Source organism: Eremothecium sinecaudum, chromosome VI (genome assembly GCF_001548555.1).
Source record: "Eremothecium sinecaudum strain ATCC 58844 chromosome VI, complete sequence".
NCBI lineage: Eukaryota > Fungi > Ascomycota > Saccharomycetes > Saccharomycetales > Saccharomycetaceae > Eremothecium > Eremothecium sinecaudum.
The window spans coordinates 73,056-91,835 of NC_030897.1; the positions used below are offsets into that span (position 1 = coordinate 73,056).

The following is an 18,780-nucleotide window of genomic DNA, read 5'->3' on the forward strand; positions in this document are numbered from 1 at the left end:
TAGTAATGATGCAGCCGCCGTAGATATTCAGTTCTATTCAGATTTTTTCTTAATCTCAAAAGTAGGATTTGAACCATCTCCAAAGTCTTTAATACCATCAGACAGCTGCTCACTGCGCAAGGCCTTGGTGAATTCAGACAAATCCCATGTAGTACCGTTTATATCATTAGCTTCCTCATCAAATGTAAACTTGTTATCTTCCATATATTTCTTTAATAGAACTTCCCGACCAGACGGCTTCTTTTTGCTGTTGTATTCCTTTTCGCTGTTTTCTTTCTCTTTCATGTGCTTTAACTTCCATTCAGCGAAGTTAGTGACGGTGATAGGGGTCAATTTCGTCTTGTCCAACTTCTCACGTTCCGTTTCAATAAACTCTTCCAATGTAATTTTTGGCTGGTTCTCCAACGCCTCTCTTTCCAATCTCTTCTGCTCCTTGGTTTTTAGAACGAAACCCTCCGGTAGAGAATGCTTGTACATACATTTGTCGCCGTTATTAGGACAAATCCAAAACCAACCGTACTTCCCGTTCTCCACAGCCTCAATAAAGTATTTGCACACCTTATCCGTGGTAGTTCTTGGATTACCATGCTTGGACAAAATAACACTCCGCAATTTTTCCTCATCCCAGTTGTCCATAGTATCGTTTTCCTTCTCACTTCTCGCATCCTGGTACAAATCACGCTTTTCCACCCTACGACCAACGTTAGGATCGTGCGAAAACTTACAGCGAGCACCCTTGTTACAGTTTCCTAACTTAAATAATGCACAAAGAACAGTTTTTGGATCAACACCCGCCTTAACTTTCTGGTCAAGCACAGGATTAAACAATGCACGACGCTCAGCCTCTGCAGCTTCCTTTAGCTTCTTTTCTTCCAACTTCTTCCGCTTCAATTCCTCCTTTTGAGGGTCACTCTGAGACTGAACCTGCTTGATGAACTTTTGGACCTTGGTAGACTTATTTTTATTCTTCATACCAAACGTTTTATCAACGTTATCCTTCTTCTTTTTGGGCTCATTTTGCTTCTTTTTGGGCGGCATGATATATTATACTACAATTCAACAGCTTACCAACGCTAGCGCTCACTTTCTAGCTCCTCAACAGCCTTTATTCAAGTGTCCACTATCGTCCATCATCTTCGATGTTTCAACTGAAAAATATTCATCACATCACGTGACAGAGTATCTACCTCGGCAGTCCACGCAAACTACTGGCAGGCATTGGGGAAGGAATGACTGACTGCCAACAGGTTCCATGGAATCATATTGCCTATATTACCTTCGTATAGGGTTCCAATTCTATTTTTTATGTTTAGTACTCTTGCCTCCCGTTGTAGTATTTTTTCTCCCCTTTATCTTGTAAGAATTAATATAGCTAATCTGAAGGATTATTCAGACCGAAATCAGGTTTGTAAGAGCCATTATGCCGGTATCTCATCAGATTGCCCAATGGACTAAAGCTACTAAAGGTTTATCGAAATGCTTGAATAAACTTAATACTTCGACGTTGTTAATGGCACGACGTTTTATTTACGTTGGACCGAATAAGGGTAAACGAGCAAAACTAGGGAGAGAACTGAAATATGCTATTGTCGGTGGCACACTGTTGATTTCTTATTCTTACATGCCCGGGCATCTTTCTGCGGATACTGTTAAGGGTATTAGTCAATTCAGCACGTCTCATGTTTTGGCTAATGCTAAGGCTAAGAAGGCCTCAGAGTCTCAAAGCAATGTTATTTCGTTGTTGACAGAGGCAGAAGTGAACCGGAGGTTGCACTCGATGGAACAGTCGTACCTTGTGAACCGTGGCAGCGGAATTGTTAGGTATGATGTGTCTCAATTGCCGTCAAACGTACCAATAGAGGATACTCATGTCGAGCAAATTATTACTGTCCCATCGGAAGACGCACAGAGCACCGATGACTTGTACTTCTTTGGAATCTTTGACGGCCACGCAGGGCCTTACACTTCCGCTAAACTTGAAACAGATCTTGTTCCATATGTTGCTCGCCAACTCGGACTTGTTTACTCGAAGCAGACCGAGTTGCTAACCTCAGATGCTATCGATAACGCAATTGTGGAAGGATTTGTACAGCTAGACAACGAGCTGGTCTACAATGCCTTGGGAACGTTCTTGTCTGCACCTTCGAGGGAGACCCTGTTAGAGGCACTACCAGCCGCCTCTGGTTCCTGCGCTCTATTGGCATTGTACGACTCTAAAAATTCCGCCCTGAAAATCGCTCTGGCAGGTGACTCCCGTGCGTTGGTGGGCAGACTAGAGGATGGCAACAAATGGACTGTAGAATCGTTGTCTCTCGACCAAACAGGGGAGCGCGACTCCGAAGTGGAACGTATCAAAGCTGAGCATCCGAACGAACCGGACTGTATCCGTAACGGTAGATTGCTGGGCTCTCTACAACCATCTCGCGCGTTCGGCGATTGCCGCTTCAAAGTTGCATCAATCAACGGCAACAAGATCGCTGATCTCCCTGAACATCTCCAATTGCACTTCCGCAAAGAGCCTAAAAACCTGTTGACGCCACCCTACCTGACTGCAAGACCCGAAATCACCACTGCCCACGTGGGTCCTACAACTAAATTTATGGTTATGGCTTCAGACGGACTCTTTGAGCTCTTAAGCAACGAGGAAATAGCTGGTCTTGTTGTCAAGTGGATGGAAGCATACCCAGTAAAAGACGGCAGATCGACTCTCAAGCCTTCGACTAAAGGCAAATTGCCTCCTGTAACTGATATTTCCCCCGACAAGGAGTCTTTAAGGCCACAATACAAGTACGAAAGCCCAGACAAGACTGAAAGTGAATATTTACTTGAAGATGCCAACGTCTCCACCCATTTAATCAGAAACGCTTTAAGTGCAGGTGGCGACAAGAGATACGTGTCATCATTGATTAGTATCCCATCACCAAAGTCTCGAAACTATAGAGATGACCTAACAGTCACCGTTGTATTTTTTGGTGATGAAAAAGAGACTGCCAGCGACCAGATTATCCTTAACCATGCTGCAACTACGCCAGCAAAGCCAAGGCTCTAGAAGCCTATAAAAAACCACCACAGTAGCAGTGCCTGGTTCTAACTTTAGTATATATAGTCTATTTATGCCATACTTTTAAGCAGTTCGGTTTGTACGATTTAGGTAGGGTAACCCATATGAACTTCGTGCGATCAACAAATTTACCACCCCAATTTTTAAAACAGTATTTTTATACTATAAAGGCTTAGGATGACAGACTTAAGGCAGGATAGGAGAAAGTATACGGTTTGAGTCTTTACGGGAGTGGTAATGAATTCTAACATAACTTCAATAAAGTTAGTGTTGTTGGGAGAGGCAGCAGTCGGCAAATCGTCGATTGTTTTGAGATTTGTATCAAATGACTTTTCCGAAAACAAAGAGCCTACAATTGGGGCTGCTTTTCTAACTCAGAGAGTCAATATGGGCAATCAGACGATTAAGTTCGAAATATGGGACACTGCTGGTCAGGAGAGATTTGCTTCTTTGGCGCCCATGTACTATAGAAACGCACAGGCAGCACTTGTGGTGTATGACGTGACTAAGCCGCAATCTTTCATAAAAGCCCGCCATTGGGTAAAAGAGCTCCACGAGCAAGCTACGAAAGGTATTGTGATTGCTTTAGTGGGTAATAAGCTAGACCTGTTGGAGAACGGTGGCGAGAGAAAGGTGGCTCGGAGCGAGGCCGAGGCCCTCGCACAGGAGAAGGGCCTTCTCTTTTTTGAAACAAGTGCCAAGACCGGCGATAATGTGAACGAAGTGTTCCTAGGGATAGGTGAAAAAATACCTTTGAAGAAACCAGAGGATCAACACGGTGTATCGTCCGGTATGACGGATGGAAGCCGTGTCGACCTTAATGCTAACAGCCCCTCTGATCACAACGTCAACGGCTGTGCTTGTTAGCGATCCATATGAGACCGTGTTGCATATAGTACTATATACATAATCTCACATAATCCTTCGTGTACTTAGTGTTTATGCTTTCTCTTTATATAAAGAACGTTCCAACGCAGTGGTGATTTTCCAATATACACATCACTTTCTCCATTGTTGCAACCCCTGATATGACTAATAGCGATTCTGCTGCGTTGGAGCAGACTCTAAGCTCTTTCTTGGGCTACCGAGAATATGCATTGGATACCTATTGGCGCCCCAGGTTCAAGCGGTGGCAAAGTTTGACCGAATATCAGCAGCAGTTAATCCCCTGGTATGCTGACTATCTAGATCAGGTGCACGAAGCTGTGATATGTAATGCTGTGTTTTACGAAGAGATGCTTTCGCAGGCCGTAATTGACTGGGAGATTGACAAAAGTCCCATGCAGTGGTCGAAGCCTACCATTACTGACATGGAGAAAACAGTGTCCATTTTCTCCCAACTAGTAAGGGAATGGTCCCAAGAGTGCAATCATGAACGATTAGTGCTGCTTAAGCGATTAGAAAGTTTCTTTAATTCTACATACCCAAAGAGTATCCGATCAAACGTCAACGTATTAGTTCCTGGCGCAGGTCTTGGTAGACTAGTTGTGGATATTGTCAAGTTAGGTTTTAATACTGAAGGAAACGAACTATCGTATCACATGCTCCTTATATCTCGCTACTTGCTTAATGGGGGGTTGCAGAAGAATCAACTTACGATCTACCCCTTTATTCATATATTTGGCAACCACCTAAACCGCGAGTCACAACTTACAGGTGTCAATATACCTGATGTTTCTGTTGCTGATGAGCTCGGCGGTAACAACTTAATGTCGATGTCAGCGGGGTCGTTTGTCGATATTTACGGTCCGAACATACATATAAAACAATCGGGATACTACTCAAACACACCTGAAATGAGGCTTCAGAGGGGTACTAACTCTAAATCTAAGGACGTTGTGATCACCTGTTTTTTTATAGACACTGCGAATAACATCCTGGACTATATCGAGACCATTCACAATGTTTTGAAGCCTGGCGGCTATTGGATAAACTTTGGTCCATTACTATACCACTTTGAAAATGATGTCCACGAAGAACAGACTTGCGAATTTGATAGCCTCACAGGTGCTATATCCAATGTGCGCCTCGAACCAGTTAAGGGACTGGAACTCAGCTTGGAGGATATCCTACTTGTTTCAACTACGAAATTTGGCTTTATAATAATAGACCAGGAGATACGAATTGAAAGCGGCTACGGCAAAGCCAATAGTAGGAGTACATCGGATTCAAAGTACCAATGCAATTACTGGATCATGCGAAAGTAGCAGTCTTTCAGCTGGGATGCCATTGCTTGCTACTCTCTTTACAGGAGAAGCGACCGGGTAACAAAACATGTGCGGGTTACCCGGGCATAGATTATCAAATGCGATTGTTACCTTTGCTCCGCGTAAAGACAGAACTTCAAGAAAATGTAACAGTCTAAGTTTATAACGGACGATAAAGGAGAGAAGACCCTATATTCGAAGTTGTGCATCAGATGGATACAGATATTCCAACTGTTGTAAGTGGTCAGAACGTTCATTTTACGTACGATATGCCGTCTAGTTCAAAAAAGAACAAGAATAAAAAGAAAAAGAGTAAATCCCCGGCGAAAGCTGTGCAACATGCGGACAGTCCCAGTAGTTTTGAGGCGGGTAGTATTCTAGGAGCAATACAGCCTCAAGTTGAAATTTATGACGAAAAAGCAGACTATCCAACCTCGCGTGTAATTAGGAGGGCCGCAAATGGCCGTGTGATTGTTGAAGCACTACCAACAGACAACGCCACTGCTCAACAGCCGCATCAACAGCAGCAACAACAGAAAAATAACGCTACATCTGGAAAATTGGTAGCTCATTGGGAGTCATTGTCGCCTGAAGAAAAACGAAGGATCCTTAGTATTAGAAAGGAAGAGGTATTCAGTGTGACGAAGAAGTACCAGACGCTTCATAATTGTGATTGTAGTGTGTGCGGAATGCGAAGTATATCAATGGAGCAAGAACTGGAATCGATATATAACCAATTGTTTGAAGCGGCGAAGCAAAAAGACCCAAATTCAGACTCTGTGTTGTTTCATTTGAATCTTATAAAAGAATTACATCGCGCTACCATTGATAGCCCAGAGCAGCTTGCGAACTCGCTGCATGTCAAGAGTAAAACATTTTTAGATAATATGAGAGATGAAGCAGTAAGGTATTGTATATCAAGCAACGGTGCAGATAAGTTGAAAGATGAAGTAATACAGTTTAAACATAAGAAGCAGAAACAGCATCTTATGCAGCAGCAAATGATGCAACGAAAAATAGTACTACAACCGTCTCACTCTCATGACTTTCAAACGAGTGCTTCTGTTGTTGAGCAGGATGAAGCTGTAGTCGCTGCAGACAAGAGAGAGCCTTCACAGGAGGATGGTATAGAATCAATCTCAAATGTACCTATAGAAGGATTACCAGCGGGAGATGATAAAACATCAAATGAAGAACTAAGGGGCAAGTACATGAAGTTTGCGCAAACATTTGTTTCATCCCATCCGAAAATCGCCCAGGAGTATGTCAATCGAATGATGATGTATCCGGACATGAGGGCCCTGACAGAGGATTTAATGAAGAATAACGGTCGAGATTTTGTGAAGGCTGTAGAGGCTTATGTATCATCCCGAGAGGAAGGTGAAATTAATGGTGAAGGAGAGGAATTAGGAAGTACCAAGATGACTGCTGAGGAGTTTCAGGATTTTCAGAAACAAATCATTGAAAATACCCAAAATGATATGACGGATAAAATTAGCGAACAGGCTTTGAAACCATTTGAGGAAAATATTGATACATCTTTAAATTCCGATACTGAAGCGAGAGCAAAGAGACTTTTTGAACAGTTTATGGCCGGCGAAACATTTCTCCATAAGGCCATTGATAAGTTCAGTGAAAGTGTACGAAAGAATCCAACAACCTTATCTCTCTCTAACTCACGCAAAAGTCAAGTTGCATATGAGTGTGAAGATAATGGGAATTTCTCAGATAGTTATGATGACTATGATGAGTCGCCATATGAGGATGATGAATACGGGGAAGAGGGAGTAGATTCTTTTGAAGAAGATGAAAGTGGCTGTCAACCAGAAAGCCATGAAGACGAAGAACAGGTTGATGACTATGATAGTGACATAGATCATCAAGAAAGACTTGAAGAAGGAAGAGGTCTCATCCAAATCGCAATAACAAAACTATTGCAGAATCGACTTTTAGCATCGTATCAGGAAAAACAAGCTGAAAGAAATCGTGAGCGATTATTAATGGAATTGGAAGCAGAAGAGCAGCAGAAGAGAGAAAAGGTAGAGAAGAAGCAAAAGAAGAAGGAGAAAGAAAAGGAAAAAAAGAGACAACAGCAGCTGGCTAAGGAGGAGGAGAAACGTAAACAGATGGGTGAGGAAGCTAGATTACAGATGGAAGCTGAGGCTCGTGAAAGAGAAAGAAGAGAAAACCAACGTAAAATGGTGGAAGAAGCTAAGAAGAAAAAGGATATGGAAGCCAGAAAGCGGTTAGAAGAACAGAGACGTAGGGAAGAAGAGCAAGAGCGGCAAAGAAAACTGAAGGAGGATATTAAGAGAAAACGTGAAGAAGAACGTAAACAGCGAGAAGAGGAACAAAGGCGAAAGAAGATGTTGGCGAAGAAGTCGAAGAAGTCACTCATGGATGAGAATAAACAGAAGCAGGGAGAAGAGCAATATGAAGATCAGGATAAACTCGAGGCACCAGAACTCGATAATAAGAGTTCAGAGCTTCCTGAGAATAATAATACCGTTAAAAGCGCGTCAAAAACACTGGAAGTTACGCCATATAGGATTGGTAACTCAACTCAACTTGAATTCTCAGATGAAAAGAGTGTTAGCGATGATATTTGTAACATGATCAATGAGGCAACTTCAAAATCTATTTCTGCATCTCCTTCACAACTAAATTCGTTGTTGCAATCCAGTTTGTCCCGCCGTTCGAACGTTGACACCACATCAAATCTTTCAGCGGTTACCTCAACTTTTCTGCAGAATCCTTTGGGCTTCCCTGCAGGTTCATCCGAATCGGGCTCTTTTAATCCTCCTTTGCAACCGCAAACTGTAATGCCACTTTCTTTATCACAGACCAGTACTACAGCTTGGGATACATCTAATTTAACACAAAACACAGTTGATCGTAACCAAATTTCTTCACAAAAAACTGTCCCATCATCTACAGTGATTCCAGGCCAACACAGAGCGATTTATTCTGCGTACACCCCTACTATTGACCCGAATAACTCTTTAAAAGATGAACTTGACAATTTAACGAGTTACTTATCACAAACCGGGTTGCAGGATAATAAAGATCATCCCAGATCTTTATCGCCTACATCTTCAGGTGTGAATATGACGGACCCATCAGTTTATGGTAATACCTTATGGAATTCTGAGAAATCCCATATTAGTGGTCTGATACCAAACAATTTGAGCAGTCCGGTGGCTACTCAACCCCAGCTGAACCCTCGCAGGTCAATTTGGGATACTGATGCTATAAATCCTACAAATCATGCTGCAGACATATGGCGCTCAACATCTTCAAACTCAACAACTGTGGTCCCTTCAACGGCATTGGCTACTTCTGTTACTTCTTTGCCGTTCCCTTCTATCTCAGACGTCATATATCGGTCATACTACGTTATTACTAACAGTGGAAGCTATGTTCCAATAGACCAACTTTACCAGACTTGTTTAAGTTTTATCACTGATAAGGCAAGCTTAACATATACCCAATTCGTTACTCAGTTGTTAAACATGAGAACTACTCTGGAATTCGAACTTGTTACTAATGATACCGGTACTATTACTCATTGTAGAATACCACCTTCTAAGCTACAGTCTAATCTGTTTGCCCATCAAATTACGAATAACATGACAACAACGCCAGCTGTCACGCCAGCTGTCACGCCAGCTGACGTACCGCAGCACTCAACAACAACTGGCCTGTTCAATGACTCTTTCGGACCCATTAGCAACGGAGGTTTATCTACTATGCCGGTCATGGCCCCACAGCAAAGTTTTGTTGGTTCTACAACACCTTCAAATCCAATCTCCCTTGGACACCCCGCTAGCGGGCAGTCTAGTTTCCTCGATTTTAACCAACCTTTTACAAGTACTACAAGAACGAGTAACATATGGGGTTGAATTAGTGAAGGTGGCATACGTACTGTGGTGATAAATTGTATAAGACTGCGGGATTTTTCCGTTAATTATTATCTACAACCCCGTATCACTATCTAACATCTAGTTATGTAAATATAAGACAGACTGGTGTGCAATTGCCCGCCCTATCTACACGGATTGTTACGATCCGGCTATGAGTTAAGGAGTAAAATTACGTAATCCACACTCCGTATAAGATAAAATATGTTACGCTACCAGCGACGTGGAATAAAGCACATCGCTCTATCGCCGGCATAATCATTCAAACCATCTCCATTTACTTGTATATTTGTAGCGTTTGTAAATCTCTTCGTACATTCATATTTATTATGGAACGTTTTGTTCTAAAAAAGGAAGTAACATGCCTTTCCGTATGTGTACGCAATATAATTAAAGAAATTTCACACAAGCTTCTGTTGTATATACTGAATCTAAGGTAGTATACAATTGCGTATCTAAAGCTCTCCTAGTAACCTGTGTCTGGTAGAAATCAAGGCTTGTAATTGTTTCCACAGTAAAGGACAAATATTTGGTAGGGGTAGCAACTAATAATGAGTGAAAACGTTGTTCGAAGAAAACTAGTAATTATTGGGGATGGAGCTTGTGGTAAGACTTCCTTGCTCCATGTATTTACACTGGGGAAATTTCCAGAGGAATATAGGCCAACAGTTTTTGAAAACTATGTAACAGACTGTCGAGTTGATGGGATAAAGGTACAATTGGCCCTATGGGATACGGCGGGACAAGAAGAATATGAAAGGCTACGGCCGATGTCTTATTCGAAAGCAGACATAATATTAATTGGTTTTGCAATAGATGACCCAGAGTCGTTGGAGAATGCAAGAGAAAAATGGACTGTTGAAGCATTACGGTATTGCCCCAATGCACCCATAATCCTAGTAGGATTAAAAAATGATTTAAGAAAGGACGATAATACTAAACATACTGTGGACCCAAATCAGGCAATGGAAGTCCTTCGGGCAATTGGCGCTAAAAAGTACATGGAGTGTAGTGCTCTTACAGGTGAAGGAGTTGATGATGTGTTCGAACTTGCGACAAGAACAAGTCTACTAGTAAATAAGCCACCTGGGAAAAGCTGCTGCGTAATAACGTAAAATCAACGATTTATAGTCTTTTTAGACTGGTGGTCCATGGTTTTGAAAATCGTTTAACGCTATTATGATTAAGCTTCAGAACCTTTACCCAAGTAATAAACTACATTAGAAAGACTCTCAATTAATTGTATGTATAGAATATATTACATGAATTTCATGATTTGATGCCAAGAGCAGACTACTAAGTAGCCTGCAGAGCTTTGACGATCTTACTTAACCATAATGCACCTGTTATATACAAACGTAATTCTATGGGCATAGAAAAAAATTTCGACCTCGGTGAGGATTGAACTCACGATCTTGCGATTAACAGTCGCACGCCTTAACCAGCTTGGCCACGAAGTCGTTATTGAAAAGTATATTAATATATTGGATAATAAACGACGGAGAAGAGCACGTGGTTAGACATTTTAATTAAGGAAGGGACGGAACTAGGATTGTTGGTCTATAAAGCATGCAAGACATTGATAATCGTGCCCTAAATTCAGTATAATAGCATCTCTATGTGTGCCAGCTGTAGTAAGTTGTTTTATCTTCGTTATCGATATGGTCTTATCTTATGTTTTATACCATTGATCGCAGTAGTATACAACTAATATACAACCAGATACGACAATCTTATAAACATTTGAATACCTTTATTTAAGAGACATTAGTCGCACCAGGAGTAATTAACTCAGAAGTTGCAGTACTATTGTTACATAGTAAGTAGAGTCATAGATAGCCGAACTTGACTACATATGATTCCCGGACATCTCATTTGTTACAATACCTGGATAACGCCATGTAATGATACTTTAATAGACTTAATTTAGCTTGGTTAAGCACTATCATCATGGGTATAATGCTTTGGTTGCCGCAATTGTTAGTAAAACTCACTGCGATAATAATGAGTACTGTTTCGCAGAATAATGTATTTTACTGCACAATCCACCCATATATGTGAAATTCGACTTGGTACCGATACTGTAACCGCGCTGTTAAAAACTATTAAGTTCCAACCCCTTACGCCGATTTAGTTAGAAGTTCTCATTGGTTAAAAGTCCTCAGCGGCTACAAATTATTGACAAAAGGTCACAATTAATATAACAAAGTGGACAGAAACTTATTACGACATAGGGCTTGCAGCTTTTATAAGCCAATATGTCCGTACATACCTAATTACCAGATGCGAATAAAATAAATTGGTAGACTGCAACTAAAGTTCGCTTATTCTCCATTCATGTACGCATCTAGCTCAGCATCCAATTTCTCCAGGTTTGGCTGAGACTCCTTGATTCTCATTTCCGATTTGGGTCTATGTGGTGGACGGTTCTGAAACCGCCGAGTACTATGGTTCTTTCCTATCCGATCACCAAGCCGCTGCCTTCTGGGATACCCAATCCGTGGGCGACTAGCACGCTGCTCAAATATTTCGACTTCAATCTTGTGACCCGCTATCTCAGTTCCACTGAACCTTTCGACACACTTCTCAGCATCATGACTATTTTCAAACTCGAAGATAGCGGTCTTTCCCCCATCGTGATCGTAGAACCTACTATACGTAGGATTATTGAACTCGCGAACCATATCCATAATTTCTTCATCTCGCGTGTCTAATGGAAGATTAACAAAACGTACTCTCTTTGTTGACGCTTGTGGAGGCCTGCTAACATACCTATCCCTCTTGTAGGTATCACGGGCATAGCTTTGACGAACGCTAGCTTCACTTAAACCCATTCTTGAAGCAAGACCGTTCCTTAAATCACGACGGCGATAGTGCTAAGACAAACAAAATTAAGGTTAATATCAAAGATTAAAGTCGTAGCATTCTCCATGTTAATTCATATCTAAACTTACAGTGGTAGGGCGGTTTGTCTGTTAAGTTGAGGAGTTAGTAAAATGAGAAATTCATCTGAGTTCAACCTTAGACACGGCATTAAACATACTCCTTCGCCAATTATTTGGTCTAATTCTTCTTCAACGGCCATCTCCTTTGTTATCTAGTTGTTATTTTACTTATTGTATATACGTTTAGGGAGGCGAATTCAAGTATAAGGAACTTTTTTTTACCATCACCGTATTTCTGGGCTGGACATCATTATGTATGAGGTTGATTATGGACTTCGCGGATTTTAGCGGTACAAAATGTTCAATAGTATGAAAGATGGCAATTTCTCAGGATACCCAGCAATGTGTCTTGATAACTTATATATCCTCGAAAATATCCTGAAACTTAATCAAATGAGAGTATTTAGTCCTAATATGTTTCAACCATGTGATGCTGGATGCGAATTGAGATAAACTTGGTTCCAATGTGCTTAAATTACCATAAGCGACTAGCAACCGATATGAAGCCTCTTCGCTATTCTGAAGAAGACTTGAAGGACCATATTTGTTGTTCAGCTCATTTGCAAGTACTGTTACAATGTCTAAGTTATGTTCCTTTAAAGCAAGAACAGTGTAATTGTATATCAATGTGGCGACAGCCACAGCGTAACTATTTTGATGCTGCGGTTTCATTTTAGGTACTTCAGAGTCTAGCAATTCGAAAACGGACTCGTACATGGCTTTAGAAGACATGAGTTCAGAACCCCAAATAGGGTTTTCGAAGGCATTGACTAACATTCTTGTGGTCAACATGGTTAGGATAGGATCCTTGGAATCGAATCCTGCGTCCACGAACTTACTTATAGAGTCTGCACTAGGCAGCTTGTGAACAATAAGTCTCATGATGTCAAAAGCTGGAGTTTTGGTTGTCCATGTGGAGCGGATAGAGACTGCTTTGGAATAAAGTAGCTCGTAGTTGTTATCTAAGTCATGTAAACCTGTGGCTAGAGCTGCTAGATTATCATCGTCCAATTTGCCCTCAGTGGCGTTTAATTTGGTGATACCGGTAAATAATGAATCCGGATTGAAAGAGTTTATTTTCAAATAGATTTTAACAGGTAGGACTTTTCTGGAACGTGACGAAGACGTTTCAGAAGCAGTTGTTTGATCAAAGCCCACCGTTTCTGTGTTTTTCAAAATGAATTCCACAATTTGCTCCTTGTAACTGGTAGGTAGTTCGTAACGTGCAATGAATTTATCAGCAACATCATAAGGGTTGTCATTAGCGTTGACGGGCAACTTTAAGACAGGGCTGCCTTCTTGAACATCAATATCAAAGACATAATCGTACATTTTGCCCTCATACTCTTGCTTCTGGCTGTTACTGGAGGAGCTGACAACATCTCCGATCTTCGACCATTGGCCACAGGAAAACTGGTGGGCTTCTATAACCCCAGCAGCGTTCTTGACAACAACTACCTGCCCTTCTTTTTTGCCCGGCGCATTTAAGACTTCAGGTGGAGACAACTTGCTTTCATCGAACTCCATAGTCTGAGAACTTATGGCCATTGAAGTCACGTCATTCTTTAGTTTTTCAATTTCCTCACTCGAGGCAAGACGCACAGCGTCTGCAGTGAAGATTCTTACTAAATTGTCGCTGCTTGCAACTGCTATATCCCCATTTGACAGCACATCAAGTGACCATATAGAAACCGCTGGAACCCTAATCACCTGTAAGATCTCTCCGTTAAGACTCCAAATTCTAACAGATCGATCCTCCCCACAGCTCACCAATCTATCTGACCCCAGAAATTTGACACAGTATACAAAACTTTCATGACCTTCAAAAGTTTTAAGCACTTTACCGTCAAAATCGCAGTGCTTAATAGTTCCATCGTTAGAGCAACTCAGGAAACTATCCCCAGAAGGTGAAACGGTAACATATCTAACAACATCATTGTGCACGCTTTCATAAGTTTTCAAAACCTTAGATCCTTCCCAAAGCTTGATAGTCTTATCTGCAGATGCAGTAAGGAACCTATTCTCACCAGGTAAAATAATCGCATGCCATATCGCTGCAGTATGACCACGTAGATCAAACTTCAGGTCGCCCTTATACCAAACCTTGGCAGTTTTATCCCAACTGCTACTGATTACCCAACCATTTCCACTGCTAAGCCCACAGACATTACCATTATGACCAGCTAAACAATAAGTAGCCTCCTGATCCATATCAACCAATGGTGATACGGCTTTAATTAACATATTTTGACCACCATAATAAACCAAATGATCTTCCTCATCAAAGCAAACACAATTTACGTATTTAATATCCCTGTGAATAATCATTCCATTATTCCAAACGTTGCCTTTAGTCTCATCCCTATTCCAAATCTGAACAGTTCCATCCCTAGATCCGGTAACGACCTCGGTATCACTAATTGCAATAACACACTTAACGTCCTGGTTATGCCCAACCAAATTACTGCTTAGATCATACATGGCAATGAGTTTCGGTACTACCTTTGATTCTCTTTAAGTTTGCCACTTGTTGAAGTTTATAAATGTATGTTTTCCTTAAATGTAGGAAAAAAGAAATCTCAACATAAAAACTTATTTAACTTACAGTTATATGTTCTAATTCTAACAAGACTTGAGAGAATAGTCTAAGAGGTTATAAAAGCTGGGTAGGGTATTGGACTAATTAAAGATAACTAAAATGCCCGGATCAATTCTGTACACTAGATTAGGTGAAAAGTTGGTTTTCAGACTAGATGATAATTCTAAGAATAATACAGTAATCTCAATTTCTCCCCATGAAACTGGTATTAATATCGTGAATTCGGCTGAATTTCCAACCTACGGGTTAATAAATAGTGTTGCTGCTATTATTGGGGTGATAAAACTAAAAACTAATAGATACGTTATTGTTGCAGAAAAGGTGGACGTGGTTGGAACGTTGAATGGAAATACTATTTATCATGTTAAAGAGTATGGTATTGTACCTGTGAATGCCACTACTAAACCGCATGCAGAAGAGTGCCAATATTTTGCTTTGTTAGATGCTCATTTGAAGAATGCAGAGTTATTCTTCTCGTACACATATGATTTAACGAACTCTGCTCAAAGAAATGAAGATCACGGTAACACTGGATCTTGGAAGACAGCAGATAGCAGATTCTTTTGGAATCACCATGCCACGGAAGAACTGAGGGATCTTGCTTCTGATATGAAGGGAGTGGATGACTTTATAGTGCCTATGATATATGGTTATGCGAAAATTGTAGCTACTGCGTTCAATAATACGCCGCTAACTTTCGGTTTGATAACCAGGAGAAGCAGACATAGAGCTGGGACGAGGTATTTCCGTAGAGGGATTGATGAAAATGGATATGTAGCCAACTTCAATGAAACTGAACAGATCCTGTTTATAAATAACGTGGTCTCTGGTGAGTCACAACTTTTCTCATTTATACAGACGAGAGGCTCGGTTCCAGTTTACTGGGCAGAGATTAACACGTTGAAGTACAAGCCTATGCTAGTGTTGGGTGAGAACAGTTCTATGGATGCGTTTAAGAAACACTTTGATGAACAGAAGAAATTCTACGGTGTAAACTATCTTGTGAATTTGGTGAACCAAAAGGGTCATGAACTCCCAGTGAAGGAATCTTACGAGACTGTTGTCAACGCTACCAATGACCCTCAATTAAAGTACATATACTTCGACTTTCACCATGAGTGTAGCAACATGAGGTGGCACCGTATCAACCTGTTAGTTGAGCAGTTGAAAAAAATTGGCTGGGACAAAGAAGACTATTTTCACAAGACCCTGCAAAATGGTGTCACTAAATCCATTGTGAAGCAGCAGAAGTCTGTTTTGAGAACCAATTGCATGGATTGTTTGGACAGGACTAACGTTGCACAGTCCACTTTTAGTAGTTTTGTTTTCCAACAGCAACTAGAGGACTCCGGTTTGATTTCGCAACCAAACTTCTGGCAGTTTGACCAGGCTTTGCTCTCTAAATTCCAAAACCTATGGGCTGATAACGCAGATTATGTGAGCAGTGCTTATTCAGGAACTAGAGCATTGAAGACTGATTTCACTAGAACCGGCAAACGTACTTACATGGGAGCTTTCCAAGATCTGGTTAACTCTATATCAAGATATTATCGTAACAACTTTATTGATGGTGCAAGGCAGGACAACTATGATCTGTTTTTGGGAGTTTTCAAGCCTTACGGGACTGTTTTAGAATCTCCATTCAGCGATAAACGTCCTATGATGATCCAAATGGCTCCTACAGTTCTTTATGCTGCCCTCACTGTGATGGTTGCCACAATAGTATTTCCAAAAGGTAGCTTTCTCAGTTCGAAGAACTTAGGCTTTTTTCTCGGCTCTTCCGTTATTTTAGCTGTAACTCTACGTTTTATCTTTCAGAACGGTATGCAGTACGTGAGTTGGCCAAAATTAACTGACTTAGGCTTCGTTGTTGCTATACAATCTCATAATAAAGAGCAGGTTTTCAGCGGGATCACTTACGCACCAAGTCCAAGGTTTGTAAGTCCAAATGTTTTGAAAAGAGACTAGACTAATTCCAAGAGAAAATACATACGAATCATAAATATATCTTTACTCTGACTGTAAATTTACAACGGTAGTCACTAATCGAATAATTGTTGAATGAATTCTGAAGGATTTTCTGATTTCATCAGTGCTTCCCCAATCAACAACCCATTAACCCCTTCTCTTCTATACTTTTGGGCATCCTTTTTTGATGAGATTCCTGAGAGGGCTAGAAGTAATGTTCCCTCTGGAATCAAGTTTACCATTGAACTTGTAGTACCCAAGTTCACAACGAATGAGTCGAGATCTCTATTGTTTACGCCAATGACCTTGGCATTGATTTCCAAAGCACGCGACAGGTCCTCCTTAGTGTTGACCTCCACAAGGGGTTCAATCCCTAAGTCCTTCACAGCATACTCATAAAGGTCTTTTAAAGCCTCCTTTGATAGCATCTTAACAATGAGAAGAACACTATCCGCTCCAGCCAATCTAGCCTCCAGAATCTGGTACCTGTTAAAGATAAAATCCTTCCTTAAAATACAGGGCCTATTTTCTGGAGAGTACTTTATGTCTAGAACGCGCCTTACGTTTTTCAAGTCCTCCAGGCAGCCTTTGAACCAATGGGGCTCTGTCAACACTGAAATAGCAGTAGCGCCTGCTTCCGCATACACCAACGCTTGGGTAGCAGCAATGCCTTTGACATTAATGTCGCCCTTGGAAGGTGACGCACGCTTAATCTCCGCTAGGATAGCCAAACCGCGAGGTGCACTCGAAAGCTTCGAGTAGAAGTCATGCACCTGAGGAGCCATGCCCAACTGGAAGTTCTTTTCTAAATCCTCAAAAGTCAACCCAGGCGTACGAGATATTTCTGCAACATCTTCCTCACGTTTAGCTAGAATTTGTTCCAATATGGACTTCTTTAAATCAATTTTCTCTATTTGAGCACGTTCGTTCTCTTCCCAGGTACCACCGGTCATAGTCAGAACATTCTTAATCATCAAGTAGCCCTCCGCAGAGATGATAGATTCAGGGTGAAATTGAACTCCCTCAATAGTGTACTTCTTATGTCTGATTGCCATAATTATACCATTTGAAGTCTTCGCTGTCACTTCCAAATCGTCCGGAATAGTACCAGGAGAACCAGCCAGCGAGTGATACCTAGTAACAGGAATACCCTGTTTGACACCCTTGAACAAACCAAGCCCGTCATGGAAAATCTCAGAAGTCTTACCATGAATGATCTCACCTGCGCCAGTAACTGTGCCCCCAAAGTGCTCGTATATGCATTGCTGTCCAAGACAGACACCAAAAATAGGCTTCTTACCCTTAAAGTACTCAATACATTTATTCGATATACCTCCATCAACCGATGGATGGCCTGGTCCCGGTGATATACAGATGATATCTGGGTTTAAAGCTTCGATTTCCGGGACAGTTATTTTATCGTTCCTATGGACAAGGACTTCCGCCCCGGCTTGGCAGAAGTACTCATATAAGTTCCATGTAAACGAATCATAGTTGTCAACCAACACTACCCTCTTAGGGTGTTCCATTCTCGTTTGTATTTTAGTTACTTATGCCTGTTTAGATAAACAACGTAAAACGTTTCAGATTCTGTCTGCACTTTAATACGCACTTTTTCAGTGAATATGACTCAGTTTTTTGACGAATGTGCTGTTTGGATTACGAACACACCAAAGTTCGGTGGCCGTCAAGGGCCTTGAAATATTTTAAGTAATATCGAACCGTATTATTAGAAGCTTAATACATGATTCTAAAGTGATGTATAAATATTTAGTAGACATGAGAATGACCCTGTTGCAAAATGTCAACCCCCACTAAGGGCCAGGGACAGCGCGCGGGCGCGTGTCAGGGCCTTGTTCTTTCACGTACTGTAACAATACATAAAACACTACAAAAAATCCCCCAAACCCCACAACCGGTATATGTTCCACTCCCCAATTGCGCGCTCTACGGACTCTATTAAGATAGAGAAAAAAAAAATGCGCAGATCCTGTACATTCAATTAGCTACAAATCTCAAAAGAGCTACATGCAGTTTGAAAACGCATTGTCTTCGCATTAACGCCCAACGCCTCGCATAA

General features: G+C 41.2%; 10 protein-coding genes and 1 non-coding gene across 11 annotated transcripts; 6 read left to right on the forward strand and 5 right to left on the reverse strand.

The window, feature by feature from the left end:
• Positions 1-33: 33 nt before the first annotated feature.
• On the reverse strand, positions 34-1,038 carry TMA46 (translation machinery-associated protein TMA46; the record flags this gene model as incomplete). The annotated part of the gene is made up of 1 exon (XM_018133327.1): positions 34-1,038. The coding sequence occupies one exon, from the start codon at positions 1,036-1,038 to the stop codon at positions 34-36; it is 1,005 nt and encodes a 334-aa protein (XP_017988547.1).
• A 382-nt stretch (positions 1,039-1,420) lies between these two features.
• On the forward strand, positions 1,421-3,049 carry PTC5 (type 2C protein phosphatase PTC5; the record flags this gene model as incomplete). The annotated part of the gene is made up of 1 exon (XM_018133326.1): positions 1,421-3,049. The coding sequence occupies one exon, from the start codon at positions 1,421-1,423 to the stop codon at positions 3,047-3,049; it is 1,629 nt and encodes a 542-aa protein (XP_017988548.1).
• A 249-nt stretch (positions 3,050-3,298) lies between these two features.
• VPS21 (Rab family GTPase VPS21) lies at positions 3,299-3,928 on the forward strand (the record flags this gene model as incomplete). The annotated part of the gene is made up of 1 exon (XM_018133325.1): positions 3,299-3,928. One exon carries the CDS (start codon positions 3,299-3,301, stop codon positions 3,926-3,928), a length of 630 nt encoding a protein of 209 aa, XP_017988549.1.
• Positions 3,929-4,089: 161 nt separating this feature from the next.
• On the forward strand, positions 4,090-5,268 carry AW171_hschr63510 (S-adenosylmethionine-dependent methyltransferase; the record flags this gene model as incomplete). Its single annotated transcript, XM_018133324.1, has 1 exon — positions 4,090-5,268. One exon carries the CDS (start codon positions 4,090-4,092, stop codon positions 5,266-5,268), a length of 1,179 nt encoding a protein of 392 aa, XP_017988550.1.
• A 212-nt stretch (positions 5,269-5,480) lies between these two features.
• NST1 (Nst1p) lies at positions 5,481-9,170 on the forward strand (the record flags this gene model as incomplete). Its single annotated transcript, XM_018133323.1, has 1 exon — positions 5,481-9,170. One exon carries the CDS (start codon positions 5,481-5,483, stop codon positions 9,168-9,170), a length of 3,690 nt encoding a protein of 1,229 aa, XP_017988551.1.
• Positions 9,171-9,739: 569 nt separating this feature from the next.
• On the forward strand, positions 9,740-10,303 carry RHO2 (Rho family GTPase RHO2; the record flags this gene model as incomplete). Its single annotated transcript, XM_018133322.1, has 1 exon — positions 9,740-10,303. The coding sequence occupies one exon, from the start codon at positions 9,740-9,742 to the stop codon at positions 10,301-10,303; it is 564 nt and encodes a 187-aa protein (XP_017988552.1).
• Positions 10,304-10,574: 271 nt separating this feature from the next.
• AW171_hschr63513 lies at positions 10,575-10,648 on the reverse strand. The gene has a single exon. It is a non-coding gene; the product is annotated as a tRNA-Asn (tRNA).
• An 864-nt stretch (positions 10,649-11,512) lies between these two features.
• Positions 11,513-12,273, reverse strand: YRA2 (Yra2p; the record flags this gene model as incomplete). Its single annotated transcript, XM_018133321.1, has 2 exons — positions 11,513-12,064; positions 12,232-12,273. 2 exons carry the CDS (start codon positions 12,271-12,273, stop codon positions 11,513-11,515), a joined length of 594 nt encoding a protein of 197 aa, XP_017988553.1.
• Positions 12,274-12,490: 217 nt separating this feature from the next.
• Positions 12,491-14,614, reverse strand: DOA1 (Doa1p; the record flags this gene model as incomplete). Its single annotated transcript, XM_018133320.1, has 1 exon — positions 12,491-14,614. One exon carries the CDS (start codon positions 14,612-14,614, stop codon positions 12,491-12,493), a length of 2,124 nt encoding a protein of 707 aa, XP_017988554.1.
• A 217-nt stretch (positions 14,615-14,831) lies between these two features.
• On the forward strand, positions 14,832-16,700 carry SAC1 (phosphatidylinositol-3-phosphatase SAC1; the record flags this gene model as incomplete). The annotated part of the gene is made up of 1 exon (XM_018133319.1): positions 14,832-16,700. The coding sequence occupies one exon, from the start codon at positions 14,832-14,834 to the stop codon at positions 16,698-16,700; it is 1,869 nt and encodes a 622-aa protein (XP_017988555.1).
• Positions 16,701-16,774: 74 nt separating this feature from the next.
• TRP3 (bifunctional anthranilate synthase/indole-3-glycerol-phosphate synthase) lies at positions 16,775-18,229 on the reverse strand (the record flags this gene model as incomplete). The annotated part of the gene is made up of 1 exon (XM_018133318.1): positions 16,775-18,229. One exon carries the CDS (start codon positions 18,227-18,229, stop codon positions 16,775-16,777), a length of 1,455 nt encoding a protein of 484 aa, XP_017988556.1.
• Between the last annotated feature and the right edge of the window lie 551 nt (positions 18,230-18,780).